This window comes from Macaca mulatta, chromosome 17 (assembly GCF_049350105.2).
Source record: "Macaca mulatta isolate MMU2019108-1 chromosome 17, T2T-MMU8v2.0, whole genome shotgun sequence".
NCBI classification, from domain to species: domain Eukaryota; kingdom Metazoa; phylum Chordata; class Mammalia; order Primates; family Cercopithecidae; genus Macaca; species Macaca mulatta.
This window is the reverse complement of record NC_133422.1, coordinates 97,502,989-97,528,984: the sequence shown is the minus strand read 5'-3', so window position 1 is coordinate 97,528,984 and position 25,996 is coordinate 97,502,989. Positions and strand designations below refer to the sequence as shown.

Here is a 25,996-nt window from a genome sequence, read left to right as displayed (position 1 = left end):
TGATGGGAAAATTGGCTAGCCATAAGTAGAAAGCTGAAACTGGATCCTTTCCTTACTCCTTATACGAAAATTAATTCAAGATGAATTAGAGACTTAAATGTTAGACCTAATACCATAAAAATCCTAGAGGAAAACCTAGGTAGTACCATTCAGGACATAGGCATGGGCAAAGACTTCATGTCTAAAACACCAAAAGCAACGGCAGCAAAAGCCAAAATTGACAAATGGGATCTCATTAAACTAAAGAGCTTCTGCACAGCAAAAGAAACTACCATCAGAGTGAACAGGCAACCTACAGAATGGGAGAAAATTTTTGCAATCTACTCGTCTGACAAAGGGCTAATATCCAGAACCTACAAAGAACTCAAACAAATTTACAAGAAAAAAACAAACAACCCCATCAAAAAGTGGGCAAAGGATATGAACAGACATTTCTCAAAAGAAGACATTCATACAGCCAACAGACACATGAAAAAATGCTCATCATCACTGGCCATCAGAGAAATGCAAATCAAAACCACAATGAGATACCATCTCACACCAGTTAGAATGGCGATCATTAAAAAGTCAGGAAACAACAGGTGCTGGAGAGGATGTGGAGAAATAGGAACACTTTTACACTGTTGGTGGGATTGTAAACTAGTTCAACCATTATGGAAAACAGTATGGCGATTCCTTAAGGATCTAGAACTAGATGTACCATATGACCCAGCCATCCCATTACTGGGTATATACCCAAAGGATTATAAATTATGCTGCTATAAAGACACATGCACACGTATGTTTATTGCAGCACTATTCACAATAGCAAAGACTTGGAATCAACCCAAATGTCCATCAGTGACAGATTGGATTAAGAAAATGTGGCACATATACACCATGGAATACTATGCAGCCATCAAAAAGGATGAGTTTGTGTCCTTTGTAGGGACATGGATGCAGCTGGAAACCATCATTCTTAGCAAACTATCACAAGAACAGAAAACCAAACACCGCATGTTCTCACTTATAGGTGGGAACTGAACAATGAGATCACTTGGACTCAGGAAGGGGAACATCACACACGGGGCCTATCATGGGGAGGGGGGAGGGGGAGGGGGGAGGGATTGCATTGGGAGTTATACCTGATGTAAATGACGAGTTGATGGGTGCAGCACACCAACATGGCACAAGTATACATATGTAACAAACCTGCACGTTATGCACATGTACCCTACAACTTAAAGTATAATAATAATAAATAAATTAAAAAAAAAAAGAATCTAGTAGGAAAAAAAATGAACAGAATAGAAAGAATTAACATATAAAATATATGTAAATAAGAAAAAAAAAAAAAGAAGACAACACCACACGTTTATCACATTACACTGTTGTGTATTTACCCCTTGCCACTTTTGATGCATTTGCATATCATCTTTTATAATTCAATTCACTTGCTTAAATCATTTCTTTTATTTTTACTTATTTATTCAGAAGGAAAAGTTCATTTTGCAGATCACCGGGTCCTCCCAGTGGTGATCATCTGTAATTTCATACTCAAATTTTATTCTCGGAGCTCTAGGGTAATGGTATCTAAATCCTTAGAATATCACCTACTTGGTAGGAGCATGAAATAGAAGCAAAGCAAGCATTTTATTTCAGAGAGATTGCATCAACATCCCAGCTGAAATTTCTTCAGATGTTGGCTTTGACTTCTTGCATTTATCAAACTCCGTATTCAGTCATCTGCTTCGTAGAGATGACAATCAGCAGGCTTCAGGCTCTGCTGGTCAGCTCAAAAATCAGCCAGGAATAAGCACAATAAAGAGACTATCAGAGAGAAACACTTGTGATTCCTTTCCTCAATAACCTTGGGGTCTCTCACTCGGGTTTCCATTTCTACCATGCTGCTTTTGAAGTTGTGCCTGTGCCAGGTAACCATTTCTCACAAGAAGTTTTAAATACAATGTTTTCCCTTCTCTCCATTCTGGAACATTCAATGGCTGCCTTGCCTCTGCTCTCCTGTGGCAGTCAGCACCGTCCTCTTCACCTTATGCTCACAAGACAGCCTCTGACATTGTGGCAGCTCTCCGAGCCACCCCTCCTTCCCCCCTTCACCCACCACCCTGCTCCTGCATCAGCTTACATCGTGTCACCTGTTGGAGGGCTCCGGCCAGGGCTTGCGGCTTACTCTGCAATATCGCCCTCCAGGGACATAGGTGCCTGGTCAACCTCAGGCTAACAGGCACCAAAGGCTATTTCCACTTAGACAAGCACTTTGCTGCCAAAGATACTGGTGTCCTTCCAGTCTCCCACTGGGTCCCTTTGGCCTGGTCTTTGGCATTGGAAGGCTGTGCTGCCTGAGTCAATGCGGGCCCTCCCGTTGAAAGATTGCTAAAAGGTGGTTTCCAAGAACTGGTGTTCTCACATCACCCCATGGCTTAACTCTGCTGATTCAGGGAGAGTTCCCGCCTAGTAACAGACCTATAAACATCAGCACCGTTCACAGAATATGGCCACAAACAGATCATATGAGGTTTTAAAGTTCATCCCCACCCCCTTGGCCTTCTCTGCTGAAAAGTCAGCAGAGGGCAGCCCACATTTCATTCATTTCGTTCTTCCTGAGCCATTGCCCAAGCAAAAGAATAGCGTTTGCTTCCACCTCGGCACCTCCTTTATATAATAGGGTCTTTTTCGCTTCCCACATTGGTTGTTTTAAGATCAACATACACCTTTAAATTAATTGTTCTAATATGTGCTCCATATTCCTTGCAAAGAAAAACTTAGTGAAGTCTTCGCTGGGTATATATGTGGATTCATAAAATTCTACTCTTGGAGACATACTATGAATAGGAGTACATTTCTGCAGGCTCATCTCAAGAGTAGCCCACTTAAACTAATTTGTGCTCAGCTGGCAAATGAAGACAAGGTTTATGAAACCGGATAGCTCCAAATGAGCTGGGGAATAAAATTAAAATTTGGGATTTCCTTGCAGGGCTCAGAGTGGAAAACTTACACAAGGCCATACTCTGTAAACAGCACAAGCTTTGGTGCCATAGAGACAGAGGTTCCCATCCCAACAACTGCCACCCACGTGTAACCTGGGAGGAGGCCTATTTCTGCTGAGCCGTAATATCTTCACATATAAATTGGGGTAATGCCACTAGGGTTGTCAGGATGATTCAGTGAGATGCTACATTGGAAATCTCTAAAACAGTCCTGAAAGCAGTGAGTATTCCACTAATAATGGATAGTACTTCAGCAAAGGTTCGTAGAAGCTACAATCTTTCCAGCGAGTCATCGCAACAAGTCACTCCTATTTGCCCCCAAAGCTTAGCACACACACTTCCTTCTGCCTAGAGCATGTCCCATCTCTCCTCTCTGCCCTCACCTCCATCTCCTTCACCCAGCTACACCTTCCCCCAGAAGCCCTCACTATGCCCTGATTGTGCACTAAGGTCCCACTGCCAGGACACCCAGAACTGATTGGTTTTCATGTATTTCCCCTACCAGGCTATCCCCAGTTCTGCCTCTGCCCATCTGCACTGGGCTCATGGTCTCCATGAGGACTGGCCCTGACTACCTGTTCACTATTGTGTCTGCAGCCTCTGCTTGGCACATTGTGGGTTTTCAGTAAATACTGAATAAATAAATGAATGAATGACAACCATTAGAGGCTGCCAAAAGAAGAAAAACTAAAATTCAAGGAAAGTAAAAGGGAATTGCATTAATTATTCTTTATTCAACTATTTATTATGCATTAATTAATAGTTGCATACTTATAATTACCTTTCATCCTCCTTGAATTACTTCTTCAAAAAAATATGAAATCTATTCCCAAGAGTTCTAGCACTTTGTTCCCCTGACCCCTTGAATGTTGCACAAAATGTTACCTTAATTTCTTTCCAATACATGATTACAAAATGTTTTTATTATGCTTTACATCTTCTAATTCTTAAATTGACTATCTATTAATCACAGAGATACTAAGGAATGAGGAAGTCCTTGGTAGAAAAGTGTTAATAATTTACCAGTTGCCAACTGTACTTTTACCTCTGCATGCCAGGTAGGTAGAAGCATTACTCATGTTTTTTAATCTAAGAATTTCTTACATTTTTATGGCCTGTCCTTTGGGCTTATTTATGATGGTTTGTGACAAAGAGACAACCTTTGCCATTAAGATTCATACTCTACTAACAAAGAAAACGCAGAAGTAGATAAGAAGCCCAAATTGAACCATGGCACTAGATAAGAACACCCAAATTAAATAATGACACTAAAAATTAAAAAAAAAAATTCCAGTGAAGGTAATTTAAAATTAAAACAAACAGTATAAACATTGCAGACTATGGACAATGAGAATACAGAAATTTTCAAAACATAAACTACAAAATCTAGCATTTGCCAAATAAGTCACTTTAAAAATTTTATACTTATATTTGTAGTGTCATGAAATAATGCCCAGCTATTAAAATATTTTAATAGCATGTTTTAATCTCATTCTTTTGTGCCTTTGTTTGAAAAACCAAGCAATATTTTTTGGTTTGGTAAAGTGTTCTTGGTTGGCAGAAGATATTCAGTATTTTTCCGTTTTTCCCATTAATACCATTTATCACAAAACTGACCTGGATATCTGTTATTGTTTTTAATAATCCCTTGAAATTCCTTGATGGTAAATGCCAACTTGATTGGATTTCAGGAAAAGACAATTGCCTTAGAAACAAAGAAACAAACAAAGACAACAAACAAAGAACACAGAGGTCTCTATCATGAGAGTGAAAGCACTGCTCATGATAGAGACCAAAGGTTAGTTCAGTAGAATAAGCAGTCAACAGTGTATGCCCAGCAATCTAAATACTACACAGCCATATGCGACCTGAGTAAACACAAATGTCCAGCTCAGGAATCCTTCAAAAAGGAGTTAATATGACCTCACAACTAACTGATGCTAACCAAGGCACGTAAGACACAACCATCCCGTTAATACTACAGTATAATTATACAGAACACTGTCTTTGATTTTGTGTGGAACTTCAAAGCAAAGCAAATACTGACACTGGACTTGCAGGTAATATCCTAGACTTAATTTCACATCACAGACTCAAACATAGTGATATCTGGGTGTGGAACTCATTCGCAAACCACTTCCAGGCTTCATAAAGAAGATAGAAGGAACTGGGTCCACACACATACATACTAACACAAATGCCTATAATTTTTAAATTTTGCTGTGCCTGTATTCCTACTAATACTTTTGCAAATCATTTACTTGCTCCATTCCCAACTGTATTTCCTGTTATCGCCTTATAATTTATATGTGCCTTAAAAGTACATATTGTTGACCATTTTTATTTTCTTCACCTACAGATTTCCATGAAAACTAAATTAAAATGAAGTAGGAAGAAGCACAGTCTATTACATTTCTTTTAGTCTTATCAATAAGCTTACTTGTCTGATTTACTTATGGTTGACTTTAATTCTTTTATATCTATGATCCAAGGTCCCCAGCTTGTTTTCAAAGTTAATACCTGCAAATCTCTTCTTGCAGCTAAATTCCACTCAGTGGATGTGTTTTATTTCCAAATGATACTTAGAAATTATGTGTCTGTTCATGTGCAATGGTGCTACCTAAACAAATGAGACATGGTCTCTGTCTATAAAGACCAGGCATCCACTGAGAACGCCAAGCTCCTAGACTCTGAGGCCTTAACGAAAGAAATGGAACACTCCATTCTGTTATTGCTTCCTCAGCTTTTTTCTTCCACAATAGTGAGCTTCCTATTTGGCTGCAGATATGTTAGGAAGTTACCCAATGTCACCAATTCTTTATCCAAAAGAAAGGGAACAGAGTATGAATACAGAATGAAAAAAAGCTTTTTTTCTAAATTCTGGTAGACAAAAATTGGTACAAATCAAAGAGGATACATCATTACATTCCAAGATAGACGGTTTTAGTGCAGTACTTAGTTTCCAAAGACAGTTGATACAGTCTAGGGAACAGAACTCTCATGGTTACCTGTGTGTAATTTTAAGCTGCAGAGAATCTCCTGCAGGTTGGGGTGTCTTCTATGGAGTGATAGCTATTCTGTAATAACCTATATTAAAACCTTGACAATCAGTAAGTTCATTCTATTGGAAATCCAGAAAGTTACTGAAAGAATTGGACCAAGGTTTTTAATAACATAGTCTAGCTTGTCAAAAAGCCAGATAAAAAGGTGCGAAAATTCACAGTATAACTCCCTTAGATTGAAGTTAACAAATCAATTCCCAGTCGTTAAAATAAAAAAAAAAAAAAGTAAGGTAGAAAAGGTCTACTCCAATTACATCTTTTGAAATTAAATTATTGTAAAATTGGATCTAAAAAGTATGGAGAAACTGCAGCAAAAAGACAAAAGAATAAAAGAATGAAGTGGATAATAGAATGAAGTGGAAAAGAGGGGCATGGTGTGTGTGGGTGGGTGTTAAACTTTGGGAGTGAATGCTATAAACAGAATAAAACAATGAATCCGGAACACTGCGTTTGACAGATTGGCACATAGAGAAAGATGAACTTTACAGAACTGTATGTTTAGTTTGGTCCTAATGCTGTCTTTGAAAGGACACCTTATGTATTCTACCTAAAAATAACTTAGTAATGATATTCAAATATTTTCTTAGCAGAGGAGTCATTTTTTCATTTGTTACCCCAAGGTTTCTGCTGCATTTCCAACTCTCAGGCTCCCAGAAACCTCTAGAGGCAGCGTTCAGGAGCCTTGGAACTCTACTGACCAGTTCAAAAACCACTGTGGTATTAAATTCATGTTGTTCAAAGTCAACAGATACGCATACAACTGGAGTTGGGGAGAGCGTGTAGAACCTTCAAAATCATCTCAGTATACACACCCATATGTGATCTCTTAATGACTTGGGGCCTAGTCCTTGTTCTACCCTCTGTCTAGTCTTTTTGTTCCCTGAGGGAGCTTCACAAACTATCTCTAAGCTGTTGACTATAAATTTATGCACAGTGACTCAGCACTGACTCTTTCTCCCACACACTCTACACTCTACATGGTGGGAAGGTCTGTTGACTCTGGCAGCCAAACACATCTAGAACTGGCCACTTCTCGCCACCCCAATGCAGGCTGCCACCTCAGATTGCGGTAGCCTCTCCCTGGTCTCATCTCTCCCCATTCTAGTCTCAAAATGACAGCCAGAGTGGTCCTTACATGAGGAAAGTTTCTTTGACTCCTCTACTCGCAAAACCATTCACAGATTCTCCATTCTACCAGAAGAAAAGCCAGAGCTCTTTCTGAGGCCTAAAGGTCATGCTGGACCCTGTGATAAGCCACCCAGATCCTCTTCAGGGTGACCTAACCCCTGCTGCTGGAGCTGGTCAATGTCTTCAGGACTGCCTCAGCTGAAGTCACCTCACCCAAGGTCACAGAGTCTTCCCAGGGCAGCCCATATCCAATGACTGGGCCACACAGGGTCATCAAGGCCCAGACATATCTTTCCAATCAGGGCAACTCCAGAGGCCACTCTCAGGCCAGTGCTCTGTCTGGGGGTCACATCAGACTGTTACTGGGCCTGCATTGCAGTTTGACCTGTTTCTGTCCTACTTCCTTCCACTCCTTTCCATAGGTCTTCATTTCAACAGCACTCCCTAAAAAATGATCTGCTCACCCAATTCCCTCTCAGAGTGTGTTTCTAGAGAACCCAGCCTGCAACACAGTCCTACGTGATCTAGCTCCCTGTAGCCTCTCTAAATACTTGCTCACTCTGCACCAACCTCTCCTGCTTGCTCTGTGCCAAGCACACTGGCCTTTGATATTTCCAGAGGATTGACTGGCTCCTTCCTTCAGATCCCTGCATGGTTGTTCCTTCTGCCTGCAACACCCTTTCCCAGACACCTGCACTGCTACCTCCTGTCAGCTTCACCTAAATATCACCTTCGAAACAAGCCTACCCTGACCTACTCACATAGGAAATACAAGTTTTAAAATGGAACAGGTCTCATTTTTTTTCTCATGTATTTGCTTATCTTTCTGGATATTTATTTCATTTTTGAAGGAATGACTTCACCTGCTTTTAAAAGCTTGAAAATTCTTGTTTTAAATATATAAAGACAGTGCAGTGGTTAATACAGGATTTGGGCTTGTACAGACCTGGACTTGAATGTCGTAGCACTACCACTCTGCAGCTATGTAGCCTGGGGACATCTCAGCCTCAGTTTCTTTATCCGTGAAGTAGGGATAGCATAGCTTCTACCTCTTAGAATGGTTATGAGGATTAAGTGACTTTATGTAAGTAACAGACTGTGAAAATGACAGAGATCCATGTAAATATTGGGAATTATTGAGAGATTGTCCTATGAACCACATGTACTAAAAAAATAAAATAAAATACACTGGAGTATATTTGTAGCCTGACTTTCTGATCAGAGTTCTAGAAAATATTCTTTTCAACTATACTCAACCTGGAGTGGACAGAAAACTTTCACCAAAGCAGAAAGGATTAATTCTAGAAAGGAAAGTATCACCCAGAGGGCACAGTAACAGCCTAAAAAATGTTACTGGGGACATGGCAGAGTAATTGCCAAGCAGTGTCGTCTAGGCAGTTACATAGTACAAAATCCTAATTCTTTGCTCTTTTTGCACTGACTTTAATTACTACAGACTTTATTCTACTCTAAGGAAATTCTACTCTAAGGAAAGTTTATGTGAAAAAAATCATATTGTATTTCAAGTATCTAGATGTATATATGTTCATCAGAAGAGCTTTAAACTTTAAAACCAGCTATATGTCTGATTATCTGAGATCAGAGACCTAAATCTTTTCATACATATTTTTAACACAAAGTGTTTATGCTTATTTCTGTTTTTGTGATACAAAATAATGATTGTTGGCTTAAAACAAAACAATAACTTCTCCAAAATCTCAACAATTTTTGCTTGTGTTCACTCATTTTTCATTGGACAGAATAAAATGTCCTCATCCATGACCTCAAATCCACAAGCTTGACTGATTTCAGAGGTTACATCAGAGGTCCACTCTGCCAGGCAGAGATGATAGACCACCTATAAGATAGCACTAATGGAAACCACAAAAGTCTGAGATTTACCATTACATTATGTATCTGCCTGTTCAGATTTATTTGCAGATCCCACTGTAGTCGATTTCCTTATTTCTAAAGAGAGAATCATAAGCTTATGTTTAAAAGAATTAATAACAAGTTTCACTGAAGAGATATCATTAAAAACTATCATTTTGTGATTATACATTAAAAATAATAATTGCACCATTGATTAAAATAATAATAAATGGTGATATAAGGAATAAGGACAGCAGACAATGACAGCACAGTGTGACTTTGCCAAGAGTTTCTATTACTGCATGAGTAGAAGGCAGGCCTGGGTGCTGATGGAGACAAACTAGGAACAAGTTACCCCCAATCCTACAGACTCACATGCAGTATCTGGAAAAATTACTGCCTGGGGTGAGGCAAATTTGGGAAACTATCTTTTATTCTCATAGTGGTGTGTGTGTGTGTGTGTGTGTGTGTGTGTGTGTGTGCATCTGTGTGTGTATTTGCCCTTGGGAAACTCAATGGCACATAAGGTTATTCAGGGTTTTCTTTCAAGTGATTATTTGCTAAAAATTGCCTTAACCTTTCCACGTCCTCACTGAGGATGTCATACACTCCTCCGGTTTTTCTTCACAGCTTTATACAACTTAATATTCAGGCTAGGGAAACTGGAAATTTCCTCCAGGTCAAACAACTCCTTAAATCTATCTATAAATTTATTTTCCTTCTCCAACCTGAATTTCATGGCCCAGAGGATGATGGTGGTTTCTTTGCACAGATGGTCAAAGGTAATGAGGAGCTCTTCCAAGAAAGGATGAGCGTAGACCACATCTGCTGCCAAAATATAGTCAAAATTATTAGAAGACCTGGGGAAGTTTGTATCTAAAGCTACTCCCCAGGAGAGTTCTTTAACCTGAGGCAAATGCTTGCTTTTCATTTTGGTGTTTCGGGAAATATTATATTGCAGGTTTCCAAGTAATTCGGGTAAATCTGTGGCCGTCACATGAGCACCTGTGAAGCAAAGGACAGTAGAGAAAGTAACCCTCATGAGATAAGGTAGAACAATCAAGAGTTTCAAGCCAACATGCACTTTGCAATTCTGCAAAATTGTTCATCCCCCCACACAACAAGACTCGTCAGTACCTATACACAGAAAGGGAATCCCATTCAAATGGATGCTAAAGCAGCTATATGCCTCTGCTTAAAGAGAAAAAAAAGACAGAGACCCATGGTACTTTTGCGCACCACGGCATTTTTTACGTTCTCCTGGTTTTTTTTTTCTGGTATGTTTTGCTGTTACTATTGTTTTTGTTTGCTATTTATCTACTACATACTAGGAGAAAAATAATCAAGAGAAAGAGAAAGTCAAAATATTTGGCACCCTCACTGAAACAACGAGAAGTCATTGATGGAAGAATAGGTACCTCCCTAAAAGAATTCTGAGCCTCAGTCGTGTGAGACCAAGTGAGTGTATGCAACATCAGACATCCTCTAGTTGAACAGGAAGTGCTCAAGTGAGAAGTGGAGGGAGGAAAGAAGGCCTTTCCATGGCATTACCTGAAAAGTATGATGACATCCATGCTATGCCCAGGTTTTCAACTTGGCCCATCACAAGTGTAAATCTTCCCATCAAAAGATGCTAAAAACCTAGTCACAGCAAGTGTATAGTGCTCATAAAGCTACCGCTCACAGAAGAGGATGTAAACAATTTCCAGGATAGAAGTGAATAGTGATGGGTTTTTGAGGAAGAAATATGGCAGAAGCAAATCTGTAGAAATTTGGTCACTAAAGTAAGCTTTGAGCAGTAGCAAAGGCTGAAAATAATCTGCAAATAAATCTAAGATTGTCCAAATCTGCAGCATCAGAAAAGCACAGAGCAGGTAAAGAACAAGAAAGCAGAAATGGAAGAGAAGTCTAGTTCAGCTCAGACAAATAAGAAGCTACTCCTCAGCAGCAATATCACGAGTCTCTTGGCATCAATTGTATTTTGTGAAAACATTAAAATGGGAGGGAGATATGCCTATCATTGGTACACTCACAGAGATACAAGCCTTTACATTCTACTATGGGTGGGTCTATCATTTTCAACAAATATTTTTTAAATCTCAGGGTAGGGAACACACCTTTGCCCATATTGAATGTAAACTCCCCCTAATATCTTTTTGCCTAGAGAGATAAACACTACCACTTTAAGCATACTGACTAATCAAAGTTTCTATCTTTTAATATTTGTTCCAAGTTAGACAAGCGGACTCAAGGGACCAGTTCTTTTTAATAAAACCAATGACTCCCCGAAGCACAAATTCTGCTCCTAAGTCAGGCTTTCAGGTATAAATCGAATAGTGACTCTGACCTATCCTTACTAAATGGAATAGTGACTTTGGCAAACAATATCAGGATACAGCAACTTTAAAAAAAAAATGTATTTGGGAAGACTCCAAGAGACTTATAAATACTCTTATAAAAACAAATTTGAAAGTTGTAAATTGCTAAATGTTCAATTCCTCTAAAGATTTTAAAGTGGCAGGTGTGCACTTCTGAAGATCAAGGAAATCAGGATGGATCTGGGTAGCACACATCAGAGAAGGAGCTAAACTAAGGCAATGAGATAGATAACAATAGCAAAAAGACTGAACTGAAATAGGCTCAGGCATATATTAAAAACTATCACATGCTTAGTTGGAAAAGATGCTCGTGAGAGAACTCAGGGTAACAATAAAAAAGAATGGAGGTGGGTCAGGCACAGTGGCTCACGCCTGTAATGCCAGCACTTTGGGAGGCCCAGGCGGGTGAATCACCTGTGGTCAAGGGTTCGAAACCAGCCTGGCCAACATGGCAAAACTCTCTCTCTACTAAAAATACAAAAAAATTAGCTGGGCATGGTGGTGCGTGTCTGTAGTCCCAGCTACTCGGGGAGGCTGAGGCAGGAGAACTGCTTGAACCCGGGAGGCGGAGGTTGCAGGGAGTGGAGATCACACCACTGCACTCCACCTGAGCGACAGAGAAAAAATAAAAGAATGGAGATGAACTGAGAAAACAAATTCAAGGACAAACACCTAAAAATAGAAGCAGACGTGTGATTTTTGTGTGATTTCTAATACTCTCTCCCTATTCTAACACATGCTTTTTCATAAAAACATAGCACTTCAAAACTCAAAAAGAATCTACAACTACGTGGGAACACTGAAATGGTGCTAAAATTTAAAGTGCGTCTGAATCAGCAGCAATAGATCTGCCTCTGCCTAGTATTTCACATTTCTCCTCTTGCAACCAGAATGCTTCCGTGCACCGCTTAGTTAGAACACCTCATCTGAGGCTTGTGACAGTATTCCACAAGAAGAATTAATACAACTTAATGCAGAAAACTATGAAAGAAACCGGTAAGGAGACTTTACAATCTGTAGTTTCTAGATGAAGCCCATTCAAACAATTAAGGAGTCCCAGATAGGTGCAGGTCATAGTACACTGAATAGTAAAACAACTAATGATATTTGATCATCAAATTCTCTGACACTCCCTCTATTCAATCAGAAATATCTGCTTACCAAGTAAACTTGCCACAATGGAGACTAGTCCTGTTCCAGCTCCAATTTCAATTACGTTTTTGTCAACCATATTATACTGCTTTGCATTTGTTTCCAGGAAATAGCATAGAACAAGGGCCTATGAAAGTTAGAAAAAAGAAAACAGGGATGCTTGGCAAGTAATAACAGAAAGTAAAATTAAACTTTATTGGATAAATATGTCGCTAATGTTATGATATATATGCATGCATATATGAGTATGTGAGAGTACTCATGTGTGTACCTGTACATCACTCCAAGAAATGTCAACAAAAGTGCATCCTCTGAGAGGTTCAACATTTCTGTTAGAAAAATTCCTTGGGGATTACTGAGAGGAAAAGAGAGAGAACTAAAATAGTGGAATTCAGTTGCTTAGGTTTGATCATTTTTAAAGGAAGCAACTTCTGATAATACTAGTCATTTCCAAGTAGTGTGTGGGATCGGGGCAGGTGGGGTGGTGAGTCCACTACTCTTCACGGGACAGTTGGTAAAGGATTGAGGGTCTTTGAGGACATTCTACATGTGAGACTCATAAAGATTTCATTGCAATTGTTTAACTCAAATGGAACTAATAAAAGGGGAAATGAAAGTGTTTACTGCTCTAAACTCTTCTTTTAAAAACTGAAGAAGTAAACACCCTGTATTAATCCTACAAATTTTAATAAAGTCAGAAATACAATTAATTGAGGCCCCGTGGCCAGGCACAGTGGCTCACACCTGTAATCCCAGCACTTTGGGAGGCCAAGGCAGGTGGATCACCTGAGGTCAGGAGTTCCAGACCAGCCTGGCCAACATGGTGAAACCCCATCTCTACTAAAAATACAAAAATTAGCCGGGCATAGTGGCAGGCGCCTGTAATCCCAGCTACTTGGGAGGCTGAGGCAGGAGAATCATTGGAACCTGGGAGGCGGAGGTTGCAGTGAGCCGAGATCATGCCATTGCACTCCAGCCTCAGGGACAATTGTGAGACTTTGTCTCAAAAAAAAAAATTGAGGTCCAGGGTGGTGGCTCACGCCTGTAATCCCAGCACCTCGGGAGGCGGAGGTGGACGAATTACTTGAGGCAAGGAGTTCGAAACCAGCCTGGCCAACATGGTGAAACCCCATTCCTACTAAAATTACAAAAATTAGCTTGGCGTGGTGGTGCACGCCTGTAGTTCCAGCTACTCAGGAGGCTGCAGCAGAAGAACAGTTTAAACCCAGGAGGCAGAGGTTGCAGTGAGCTGAGACCATGCCCCTGTACTCCAGTCTGGGTGACAGAGCAAGACTCTGTCTCAAAAAAAAAAAAAAGAAGAAGAAGAAGAAAAAGAAAATAAAATAGAATTATAGAGTTAATTGGGAGAAGTAATTTCCCAATCACATGATTTCTAAAACATAGTATTATTTGAGGTCACAAAGAAGGAATATGGAACCTGTTTTCTTCTTCCAAATAGAACATAATAACGAACAAAACTGGCTGGAAAAATAATTGGAATGTAACAAATTCTGTATGAAATTATACCGATGGCCAAACAACAGCACCGTAACAATCCATGGCCTCAGTAATTCGAATCTCATGACCAATAAAATGAAAACTTTCCCAGGAAGTAGTTGTTATCGAAGTCGGAATAAAACATCTTGCCATGATCTCTGTGACCACCTGCTTGTCATCATAGTCTTCTCTGGTCTCTGAAAGGAAAAGAAAAAGGTAATAGTTGTATAAGTAAATCCATGAAAAGAGAAAAGAACTTGACAGAAATACAGCATTTCTGCTTAGACTAAGGAGCTTTTGAATTGACTTTAGGTGAGAAATAATAAGGTAAACTATTTGAAAATGACTCATAATGCAAACTAATATTGCCATTCATCAGGGTGGCAACATCTTTATTATTTTTATGGGAGCTGAAATCACCACTGTCTACTTCTGCAGTGCTACATGCAACAAATAATAATTGATGCACTTTTTTAAAGCAATGTATTTTAAGAGCCACCAATCAGTTCATATAGATTAAGAGAAAGATTGGTGATGGAATATAAGAACCCACCTCTTCATATTGGCCACCCAGTGCAATCCTGGTTGTTCTGTGTCCCAGGCATGGTGCTGAGTGATGGAATATAGTAGCTAGCCAAATAGACATGGTCCCTGCCCTTGGAAAAATTGGAAATCCACAGACACAAACATTGGCATCCCTATGAAGAATTGTTGGATTGGATGAAAGTGCTTTTCCACAGTACTCCCAACGCTCTTGGCTCTGGTGCCCACTTGGATAGACATTTCTAATAAATGGTGTGTTCTCAGCTTTGCCTTGATGAACAGTTTTGTCAATGGTTTGACTAACTGATGACATTACAAGTATTATAAAGTTTTCAGAATATATAAATGTGATGGCGACAACAAGTATAATAGAAAACTAAATGTGATGGAAAATTTCTTGAGTTATAACAATGAATTGGCCTTAACAATGTGAAATCTAACAAAGATAAGTCTAGAGACCATATTCAGCCTGAGTTTAGCAGCACTGTGTAGGGGGTGGGGACAGATAGATACATTTACTTCGCCACAAGCTCAATATGAGTCAAAAGTTTAATATGACCATCAAAAAATCGGTGCACCTAGCCCACATGAAAAATATAATTTCCAAAATCAGGGAGGTAGAGGCTTTATTTTACACCAGTCAGATTATACTTGTACATCCAGTTAGAGAAGGCCCACTTTAGAGGGACAATGAGAAATCGTAGCAACCGAGAGGTCAGAAATCTTGAAACTCACCTTATAAGGACAGTTTTGGGGAGTTCAACACGTTCATCAAAAAGTAAAGATCTGAGTGAACACAAGAGTGTTCAAAATTTGAAGGACTAGAAAATAGAGGGTTGGGGTGCATGCGTGTGTGTGTGTGTGTGTGTGTGTGTGTGTGTGTGTGTGTGTCCTGCTTAGAATACAGACAGAATCATGTACTCCTCAAAAGAACTCCAATTTAACCATACCCACAGGAAGGCCCAGCCTACCACCCACCTCTACCACTACTGCAAACATTGACCCTTGACAGAGATGGAGGGGAAACAAAGAAATTGAAATTTGGTATTTTTCAGCAAGAGCCTTCTCTTCTAATATTTTTCACTGTACTTCACCTTAAACAACTGTATGCATTCATATTCAGGAAGAGCTCTAAGAACCAAATAATATTGGTAACGTGTTTTATTTGAACTTTAACTTCTATTTCACTATATGCACTTGCCTTGCTAAGACTGGGGGTGCAGGGGGAGGGCAACACTTGCTGTGGAAGTTCTTTAGGGAAAAGTAGAGAACGTTAATTGCTTTCTTGACCTTTAACTGAATTTGTCCTCTTGGGCCTCCTTGCATACTACTTGTAAATGTAGCACTTCTATGACAAGTCACCTAAGGTATCAGGGATTAATAGATGTTACAGTACACTAAGTCCCAGGAACATCTTCAAAAGTCCCAGTCTTTGATATACAAACTTTGGCGGTGAATATTTACTGATACAACCTGACATCTTTGACTTTGCATGTTCTTTTAAAGGTTAGTTGGCCAGATTAGTGCTCCTGTCCTAACAACTACAGAGGAATAACAAATGAATTCCTAGCTTTTGACTGTGTCCTTCTGAATAGAGTTATTTCATTCTAAGAATGACCCCATCTTTACATAAATCTCATATGGAAATGAGATTTAAAAATATATGAATATATTATAATTGAAAATTACTTACACTCCTAAAACAAAGAACCTTCAAAGAGATTTCATGAAATGAATATAACCACTACTAATTGCATATACATTTTAAAAAGAGCACAACTATATCACTCATAAATGGTAATGCAAAATTAGTTATACACCTAAGATGGTCATGTATCACAGAAAACATTATCAGGTTGAATAAAATTTAATTGATAATGCTTTATATTAATATTCTCTTTTGCATTTAAATATTATATGAATACTACAAGCATCCAACAAGTAGCCTTCATAAATTAGCATAATTTACAGCATGAAACCCAAATAAACTAAACTTGGCTGCCTAAAATAATTTGTCTAAAGGGGGATATGCTCTTTGTAAGTACCATGCTGATAAAATCATAAAAAATTCTTTTAGAGGAACGATGATCAAAATGAAATTTCTTTACGACAAGGAAAAAAATAATAATTTGTCTAAAAGTGTAAAACTTTAAAAGCAAACATATACACATAAACACACAATTATTTCCATGTTAAAACATTGGTTGCTGTTTTCCAGTGTGAACTACTATTTAAAGATTTTGAGGTAATAGTTTTTTTCTTTTTTTGTTGTTGTTTTGTTTTTTGAGGGTTTTGTTTGTTTTGTTTTGTTTTTTGTTTTGTTTTGTTTTGACAGAGTCTGGCTCTGTCACCCAGACTGGAGTGTAGTGGCGCAATCCCAGCTCCCTGCAACCTCTGCCTCCTGAGTTCAAGTGATTCTCATGCCTCAGTCTCCTCAGTGGCTGGGTCAACAACCACACGCCACCACGCCTGGCTAATTTTTGTATTTTTTTAGTAGAGATGGGGTTTTACCATGTTGCCCAGGCTGGTCTCCAACTCCTGAGCTCAACTGATCCACCCACCTCAGCCTCCCAAAATGCTGGAATTACAGACATGAGCCACCGCACCCGGCCTTGAGGTGATTGATAGTTTTAACGATAATTCTTTATGTAAATCAAGACATGTTTAATATTAAGCTCTAACAATAACACCACCCATTTCAAGGTTGATAATAAGAATCTCTAAACTAGAATCTAATGGAAAGCGCTGCCCTATGATAAAGGCATCCCTACAGCAGCCTTGTTGTCATAAAAAGGAAAAAATCTGTGCTCCAAATAATTTACAAAGAACAGGCCCCTTAAACTGCATGTATATTTAGTTGTTGAATATGAGTCAAATATTGAGAAGATTGGTGAATTAGTAGATAGTCTGGTTTTTAAGATTTGAAGAGTAATTCCTACAAAAATTAATAGCATTGTCATACAATGGAATTTTAATATACATTTCTGAAGAATAATTTTTCCACATATATTCTTTCCTCATTATCTAGCACTTTGCCCCCAGGACAAACAACAAAAACCAGATAATATTACCCAAGATTCTGTACATCGGCTTCCCTATATGAGAAGCAGAAAACTTCTGATAACTGTACCTTCAGATAAAAGCTATCTACTATAGTTTTAGAACATTATTTGATTGGTGAATTGAATATTAAAACACAAATATTAAAATAGATTGTAAATAAAACATAGTCAAGGCAGAGTACTGCAATTATGTTGCTATCTTGGGCTTATGTATTTTAATCCTTTTGATACAAAAAAAGTCTTAACATCATTTTTCTGCTATTCAGTCTTTGGTGATGCTGAATAAAATCTACCAGGTGCTCTTGTTCTCCTGAGAATTAAAGGGGTTTCAAGTATAAAGTGAAAAGTAGCAAGATTCTGCTACATTATGAGGATGATTTTAAGAGGAAAATTCAACAATGAATTGACTTCAATTCTGGATTACAGCAAGCCTTCAAAAATAGAGGCTTTGTCTATATTATTCTCTTCTATAGTTTTAAGGTCAATAATAGCAATAATAAGTGGAAGGGCCAGATCACAGAAATGCATCCCCCCAACAAAAAAAAAAAAAAAAAAAAAAAAAAACAACTCTTTAATAGCTATGACAAGTGAATTCAAGCTTCCATTTGAGGGCTGTCATGAAAATCTGCCAGCAAAATTTAAAGTAAAATCCCCTCTAGTAAATGAAAGAAACTGTCATTCAAATGAATCTTCTATTCAAAGATGAATGTCATGTGCTTCTTAGAAATGCCTACAGATTTTAAAAAAAGAAGTTAAAGATATTTTCAGATTAGTAAATAGTCACAGGCTTAACTTAAAAGGTACAATTCTGAAAACCTCAGCAATGCCAAGGTCTTGGACCCTTATGTTGAAACCAATTCCTGAGAAGATTCTACAAATATTCTCTGTCTGCTGGTCTTCTTAGTTTCAAGAATGTATAGAGGTTGTAACTCTAATCAAGTAGACCATACAATGCTACATTTTGTCCTTACAAAAGAAAGAAAACGTATCTTTTATTGAGATTGCTCAGGATGCAAGTGGAAAAACAACATGAATTAGTTGTACTACAAGTTTGCTACTGGGATCATGGAAGGGACAGACAACGAAACAAATGTCAATAGCTTGATAAATGCTATACAACAAGTCTTTCTAAAATGCTATGGAAGCATGAGTGGTTGGTTGAATCAGGAGAAGTATCATAAAAGAGGAGATATTTAAGCCCAGGAGTTGTTAGAAGATCTATAGAGCGAGGGTACAAGGCTAGGGGTTTGGGCCAAAATCCCAAAAGACACAATTTCTGATGCCATAATCCCCAGTGTTGAATCCTGAAAGATCAAAACCCCAAATACATAATTCTGATAAAAATAATTTTAAAAGTTCTTTAAAACATATTTACATTTTTAAGAGTTTAGAAACATAAAAATACAACAGAACACTTCGTGGGCTACTTTATACAATAAAATTGGCAACAATAACATACATAATTTTGCAATCATAAGCACTCAGGTGTGCTACCCACAGTTACATGGGTATAACAGTTATAAGCAGACAAACTGTATTCATAAAGAAATCACTTATATAGTTTGGTCACTTGAAATATCCTGATGACCAACCTAAGTCTTTTGATGAAACTGATCCAAACCTACAATGGAGCTGGATGTGGTGGCTCACACCCGTAGTCCCTGCTACTCAGGAAGCCGAGGTGGAAGGATTGTTAGAGCCCAGCCTGGGCAACATAGTGAGACCCCCTTGCTGAAAAAATTAAAATTAAATACCAACAATGGGTCACCACCATATATACAGTTGCCTAAAGAGCTGAGATCTTGAAAAATGTTACCTTTCACAAATGCAGATGCAGAAAAAGGACATCCCTTTATTTATTGAGGAAGTTTTAAGGTTTTTACATATATACACAATGCTTACACACAAAGTCAGTGTTATTAAAATGCACTTTCATGGAGTCAAATTTGCAAAAAAAATGCATAAAATAAATTAGAACTCTCTAAAAGCTCATACAATTTATACCTCTAGTTTTGAAAATATAAAGGTGAAACATACAGCATAATGAGTTGTAAAAAACAATGCTGATGATTTAAAATGGTGAGGAAAAAAAACTTTAAAAAAGGAAAAAGAAAAACAAAACCTTCCCAAAGAAACTAAAAAGAAAATTCAACATAGGAAAAAGTGTATTACAGGGATAAATTATGGGCTACCAACTTACAGGAGGTAGCCTGTATGAGCTGGCCGACTTCCACGATCATTAACTCTATTCTGAAGTCTTGCATGGAGATGAGTAACTGTTTCTTTTCTTTTAGGTCATGGCTCTTCTTGAAGAATACATTCACATTGATTTTCTACATGAGGCTGCTCTTTTTGAAACTCTAATTTGATTCAATATACACTGACATGAGCATTTCCTATTAAATTTCCCATCTTCTGTATTATGCTTCTATGTTGTTTTGGGTACAGGGAAATCCATTGCTCATGCACTCATATACAGACCACATATTAGGCTGAAACAATACTGGTGATCAAACAGCAACATCACTGTGTGCTTTCTTATCCTACCGTGCACATAGTTATTTTAGAGTCAGTAACTTTGCTGACTTCATCAGGAAAATTCAGCTTTAATTCATTAAGAGCTCCTAGAATTTCATCAGCTGCAAGGAATGCCAATGCAGACAAATAATGCGCTTTAAACTGAAGTTTTCCGTGTTACCATATTCCACAGGCAATCCACTCACCTGAATTTTCCGGCAAATGTATTGGACTGAATGGAAAAAGAAACTGTTGGTAACACCTTGAAATCCACCTTTAGAAGTTTTGATGGCACCTAATTCCAAATCTATCATTATGGTTTGGGAATTCAGTTAGATGTGAGGGAATTTGTTCTTTGTCCTTTGTATTTCAAAGGGGATTTCAACATTCAGGATCATGGCATTTGGGATTGTGTCTTTAAGGATTATAATCAGCATTATGCAAGGTGTATGCTGGGGAACTATAGAAAATAAGCCTGAAGAAGTAGGTTGGGATTAAATTTATGTGCAACATTGACCTTTGTTCTATAAGGTAAGGAGGAGTCAATAAAGATTATTAGAACAGGAATTGACATGATCAGATTTGATATTTAAGAACTACATCTGACACCAGTAGCTGAAGAACTGGTGACCTTACAAGCTAATTAGAAGAATTGGAACAATCTAGATGAAAACTGACAAGTGTCTAAATGAAGGCAGTAACCTTGGGTCAAGGAGTCAAGTATGAACTTGTGTGCCTTCGAAGTGGTGGTATGTCTCCCCTAGGGGCGACAATTGACATTCAAACTTGACATTCAAATCTGAGTTTTGAAGACACCTGAAGTAGACTGGTATATTCAAGAGTTATTTTTATTCAACATGTAGAAATTTATTAGTCTTATCTGGAAGTTAATGATTCATGTTACTTGTAAAATGTTTAAAATGTGTTAATAAATTATTCTCACATTAGTAATTATATGTGCTATAGTACTCCAACTAGTATATTAAATATATTGCCTCAGACTATAGTTTGATTGGTTTCTTAAAACAGTGATACAATTACATAAATTTCCATATATATTAATGCAATACTGTTTATAAAAGCAATATTACCCATTAATCCAATTCTGCAAAGATTTATGAAGATGCTCCTGAAAAATTTTAATGTGATACCTTGAGCAGAACATTATATTAAGTCCTGAAGGGAGTCAACTGAGTGATGATCAGAAATACAAGATCATTGCCAATGAGCAAATTTAAGTCAGCCAATAGGGTTATGTTATAGCTAATTCATTCATCCATTCACTCATTTATTAAGTACCTGGGCACTATGAATTAGAAGGCAGACCAAGTGCTGTATAATACAGGTTCAGTAAAAGTGCTATAACAGAGGCTTCAGTAGGCAACTCAAAAATAGAAAGTTCCACCTCTCAGAGAGCTCAGGAAAGACTTATCTGAGACTTCCTAATTATGAGTTTGTCAAATAAGAGAAGGGAAGACCTGTCATACACAGGAAATGACATGTGCAAAAGCCCACTGGCAAAAAGTCTCCTGACCAGTTCTGAACTTTGGAAACCCTGAGAACCAGAATATAGGATAAATGAAGATAGTAGCACAAGGTAAAACACATTATGCCATGCTAAGAAGTCTTGATTTCATCCTATAAGAAACAACGAGGCACTGAAGAATTTTAAGCAGAAGACAAATGTGACAAGATGTGGATTTAAAAGATGATGCAGTGCAGGTTACAGTAGGAAAAAGAACTAGAGGGTAAGGAAAGGGAGTTGGCCCAGAGCAAGACAGACAATTACAAGGCGGTTAACAGCAGTCAGGAGCAGAGATAATGAAGACCTGAATCAAGGCAAGTGATGGTGGAAATGGAACAAGGGGTAGGGAAACATATCAGGAATGTAAACTCAATGAGATGTAATGATGAAGGGTGTGAAGGAAAAGGAGAAGATCAGGATGATTCCAGGTTTCTGGGTAGCCTGGGGAGTGATGTTGCCATTGACTGAGATCGAAAATATAGGTGGAGGGGCAAACCTGCAAAGGAAAATTATTTTAGATACATACTACTCTGGGTGTGCCACTGAGATTAAGAGAACCTGCCACAAGGAGCAGAGTTGCCCAACACTGCCCACTGCTGCAGCTGTGGCTCCTGGGAGAGCGTGCTCCTCCTGGGGCTGCCTACTCAAGCCAGCCGGTTCCTGTTCCATATAGGACACCCCTCTAGTGGGCAACTGCTGCTCAGGGATTTTCATCAGCCCACCTGAGACTGTCTCAGAATTGTGTTGCAATTGGAGACTCTTCACCCAATCTGTCTTCTCTCTCTCCTCTCACGGGCACTGGACCCACGTTGGGCTCTGAAGACCCTCCTTCCCTACTTCTGTTTCCTCCTTATCCTCCACAAACATTTCCCCAAGTAAATCCCCTACATGCTTAGCCCCATTTTGGCATCTATGTCTTGAAGGCCCTAAACTGACAAGAGGTAGTAAGTAGGATGCCAAGACGTGACAGACTTGAGGGTCATTGTGAGCCAGAATCGTTGAGCCTTGGGCAAGGATGAATCTGCCCCAAGGCTGCAGGTCCTCGGGTGACCCTACTGTTCTATAACAGACTGCTACATATACTAACAGCTGGAGAGAGGCTGTTGGCATGAGGCAGGCAACATAGGATATTTAGAATAGTTAATGTGGGTAAGGTTTTAGACACTTTAGATTATAATATAGCCTTAGAAACACATATAGAAGAATTATCAGCACCCACTATAGCCCTAATTTTAATCTGTGTATAAATAAGTGACATCCTATAATTCTTGGATCTTCATGCCAGTGTTGAAATACGAGCACTGAGCTATGGGTTTGCTCCATCCTTTCCAAGCACAGGATTCTAAGTATAAAAGAGTTAGGGCAGGAAAAGTCCGTATACTTCAGTACTTCAGAACTGAGTGTTCCTCTACTTGGTGATGCCTTTCCAACCAAATGCCACCTGATCTGCTCCAAGGACACATCCTTAATCCCCTTAGCTCTGTGTGTGTGAACATATTTTTAAAGCTTTAATTGGCTATATAATTACAGAGTGTGTTTGTTTGTGTTGTAAAACATTGTAATGCTAGTTCTGTCTCAACCTTACCTTGAACTTCTTCCATTTCCTTTGTAATTTGCCAAATTATCTTCTACACAGTTGAAACCAAGAATTGTTACTAATGGTAATGATAATGCTGTAATTTTATTCATAAACCACACAGAAATTGCATCTTCATTCAAATCATCTAAATTTCTCGGTTCTCTAAGTGATCAACTTAAATGGTTAGGTTTGCAAGAATCACTTGGTGAAACTATTTGTGTTTCAGGAAGGTAGGCTGCCAACACTGGGCATACACCCAGCTCTCTTGGCCTAAAGATGTGCTCTCCTAGGTAGAAGCCACCTGGAATGGCCAAAAACAGAAAAACCAGGACTATAGTGTTCAGAAAACATCTACAGTGTGTGCAGATAAGGAGAGAACAAAAGAAATCAAGATAGTTAGATTTGTATTACAACTGCTCTACAAAAATACGGTAATTTTTCTAGTCTGTCAAGAGTGTATGTCTGTACTTTTGATCTCAAGACAACAGGGACAGTTATATTACATAACTCATGCAAAGTCAAGCTTGATATTTAAGACTATATAAAAATGATGGTTCAATTTCAAATAACCACACTGATAGTAGAATTCAAACTTAATCTCCTTACATCCAGAGGTCAAATTACATTATGTATTTGCCTCTAATTAATAGTTAGAGGAACCATAAACTCAGGCTATAGATGTTTGTATAGCCTAAATTCGCCTTTCATCCAAGTACTAGTAAAAACTTATAGTTTTTACATAAAACTATTTTTATCTTTCTTACAAGCTTCTTATCTGAAATAAAATTTGCTTAGAAATCACATCAAACATTTAGTGTACAGCTCTTGAGAAAAAAAGTATTCCTTATTTGAAGATCAAAAACTCTGTACGTGCTTAGCAAGTCTATAAATCTAATACATTCTGTCAAAATTATCTTTAACATATCAAGATCATGCTATAGTAATAGACATTAAACATTATTCAAGATGTTTGCGGGCTCGCAAATATAAACCGAGACATAACACACCATTGATAAAAGTCCCAGCTCCCTTTAAGACATTAATGAATATTGCAAAGGTGACACTTTATATTCTATTACTTATTTGTCTTCTTAGAATTGGTAAGCTACATAAACATAAAATGATTTACCTTCTTGAGCTTCTGAATCCAACAAGTAATGAAATGATGGTTGATGATATATTGATGTTTTCTTCATTATTTCTTGAAAACTAGATAGATAATACATTAAAATATCAAATGGTAATAATTAATTCAAAATGTGTATGGAGTGCTTTTATACTTTCTTAATGAAGTTTAACTTCGAATACAGCAGACAAAATTATATTAAAATATCATATATTAACAAAGTGTGATTTGAGAAAGACCATTTAAACACCATCTAGAACAAATTAAAATGAGAACAAAGGCTTCCGAGTCAGAAATTTTAAAAAGCTACTACAGAAAGAAAACATATTCTTCACCAGACCACCTCAGTTGTAACAAAGAAAGGCATCATCTTCATATTGATTAGTAAGATCGCAATCCTAAAATTTAAGAGGTGATTAAAACATTGAAAGCTCTCTTGTTACCATCAATGCATCATTAGCACGTATGCAATGTCAAACAGTCACTGCCAAATAATCTTTTGAGCAGCATCTACCTTAAGGAGTCCATACTATCACAGCCGATATATTTAAAACTGAAGAAACTATTTACGCCTCTCGAATAGAGCAGATTATCTGAATAAATTTAACAGTTATTCAAACTTTGGAAAACAACAATTTGATATTTTACTTCTCAATCTGGGGTAAAATAACTATTACAGTACCGTGAATTAATATAGCACTCCTTTCTTCCAAGAATCCCAAAGTACTTTTTACAGCCACCACATTTTCTTTTACAGCATACTTCAGCAAGTTAGAAGACATTATTTCCCCTACAGTTTGCAAATCAGGAAAGCCAAGGTTAAATTATGTCATTGAGGCTACACAGCTAAAACGATAGCAAAAGTGGTCACATGTTTTGCTCCCAATTTAGATCTCTCCCATTAAAGAAAGACGTCTTCATTATACGTGTCTGCCTTAAAGCTAATATTTAAATGGAAAGCCTGGACATACCTAAAGGAGTTAGCTGAGTTTCTAGAAGGTTAAAACGTATTATCCACAATTTTTGTTTTTGCTGCTGAGACCTCTGGTAGTGACTGAAAGGCTAGCATCACAGCACACAGTTTACTACTGTACACACTGGTAACGAGTCCAAGCAGAAGGGATTAGGATTCTGACAGCTGCAGCTCCCATGCCTCTGGTTATACAGCAGTGAGGCTGGAATGCCCGTAACTAAGGGGACAGAAGGCTAGGAATATCCCATGTGAGTGTCTCATGAACAGAGCTAAAGGTGAATACAACCCACTCCCGGAAGTGAGCGAAGACTATTTGGAGGAAGTGATCCAGCTTTTAATTGGGATGCCAAGAGTTATTCTAAGACTCCATGGCTATAACATTCTAGGAAATGAAGGCCACGTATTTTTCATGTCACGTATCTGCATGGGAACACTGTTCTTAGACTCCAACAACCATATCGGAATGTGTGTAGCATTGCTCTGCACCCAGGAATCAAACTATCATGATTCCTTTTTGTTCAGACTGAATGGGCAGGCTGAGAATATAGATCCACCTGTGCACCTGCCCAAGTGCATGTAGGTGTGCCTCTCAGAG

At 38.2% G+C, this 25,996-nt stretch overlaps 1 protein-coding gene across 5 annotated transcripts in view; it reads right to left on the bottom strand.

The window, feature by feature from the left end:
- The window catches only part of LOC707949 (putative methyltransferase-like protein 21E), a 210,041-nt gene extending 184,507 nt beyond the window's left edge, over nt 1-25,534 (bottom strand). For 2 of the 5 annotated variants that reach the window (XM_077973973.1, XM_077973971.1), the window contains exons 1-5: nt 25,111-25,245; nt 24,432-24,511; nt 14,107-14,273; nt 12,589-12,706; nt 9,957-10,054 (exon numbers count right to left, since the gene is read on the bottom strand). In XM_077973973.1, coding sequence (XP_077830099.1) covers nt 9,957-10,054; nt 12,589-12,706; nt 14,107-14,273; nt 24,432-24,498 — 450 coding nt within the window. In that variant the 5' untranslated portion in view covers nt 24,499-24,511; nt 25,111-25,245. Of the gene's footprint in view, nt 1-5,839; nt 10,055-12,588; nt 12,707-14,106; nt 14,274-24,431; nt 24,512-25,110; nt 25,288-25,399 lie in introns of those variants that run through there. The other 3 variants (XM_077973969.1, XM_001096385.5, XM_077973970.1) reach the window with 3 other exon arrangements.
- Nucleotides 25,535-25,996: the final 462 nt, after the last annotated feature.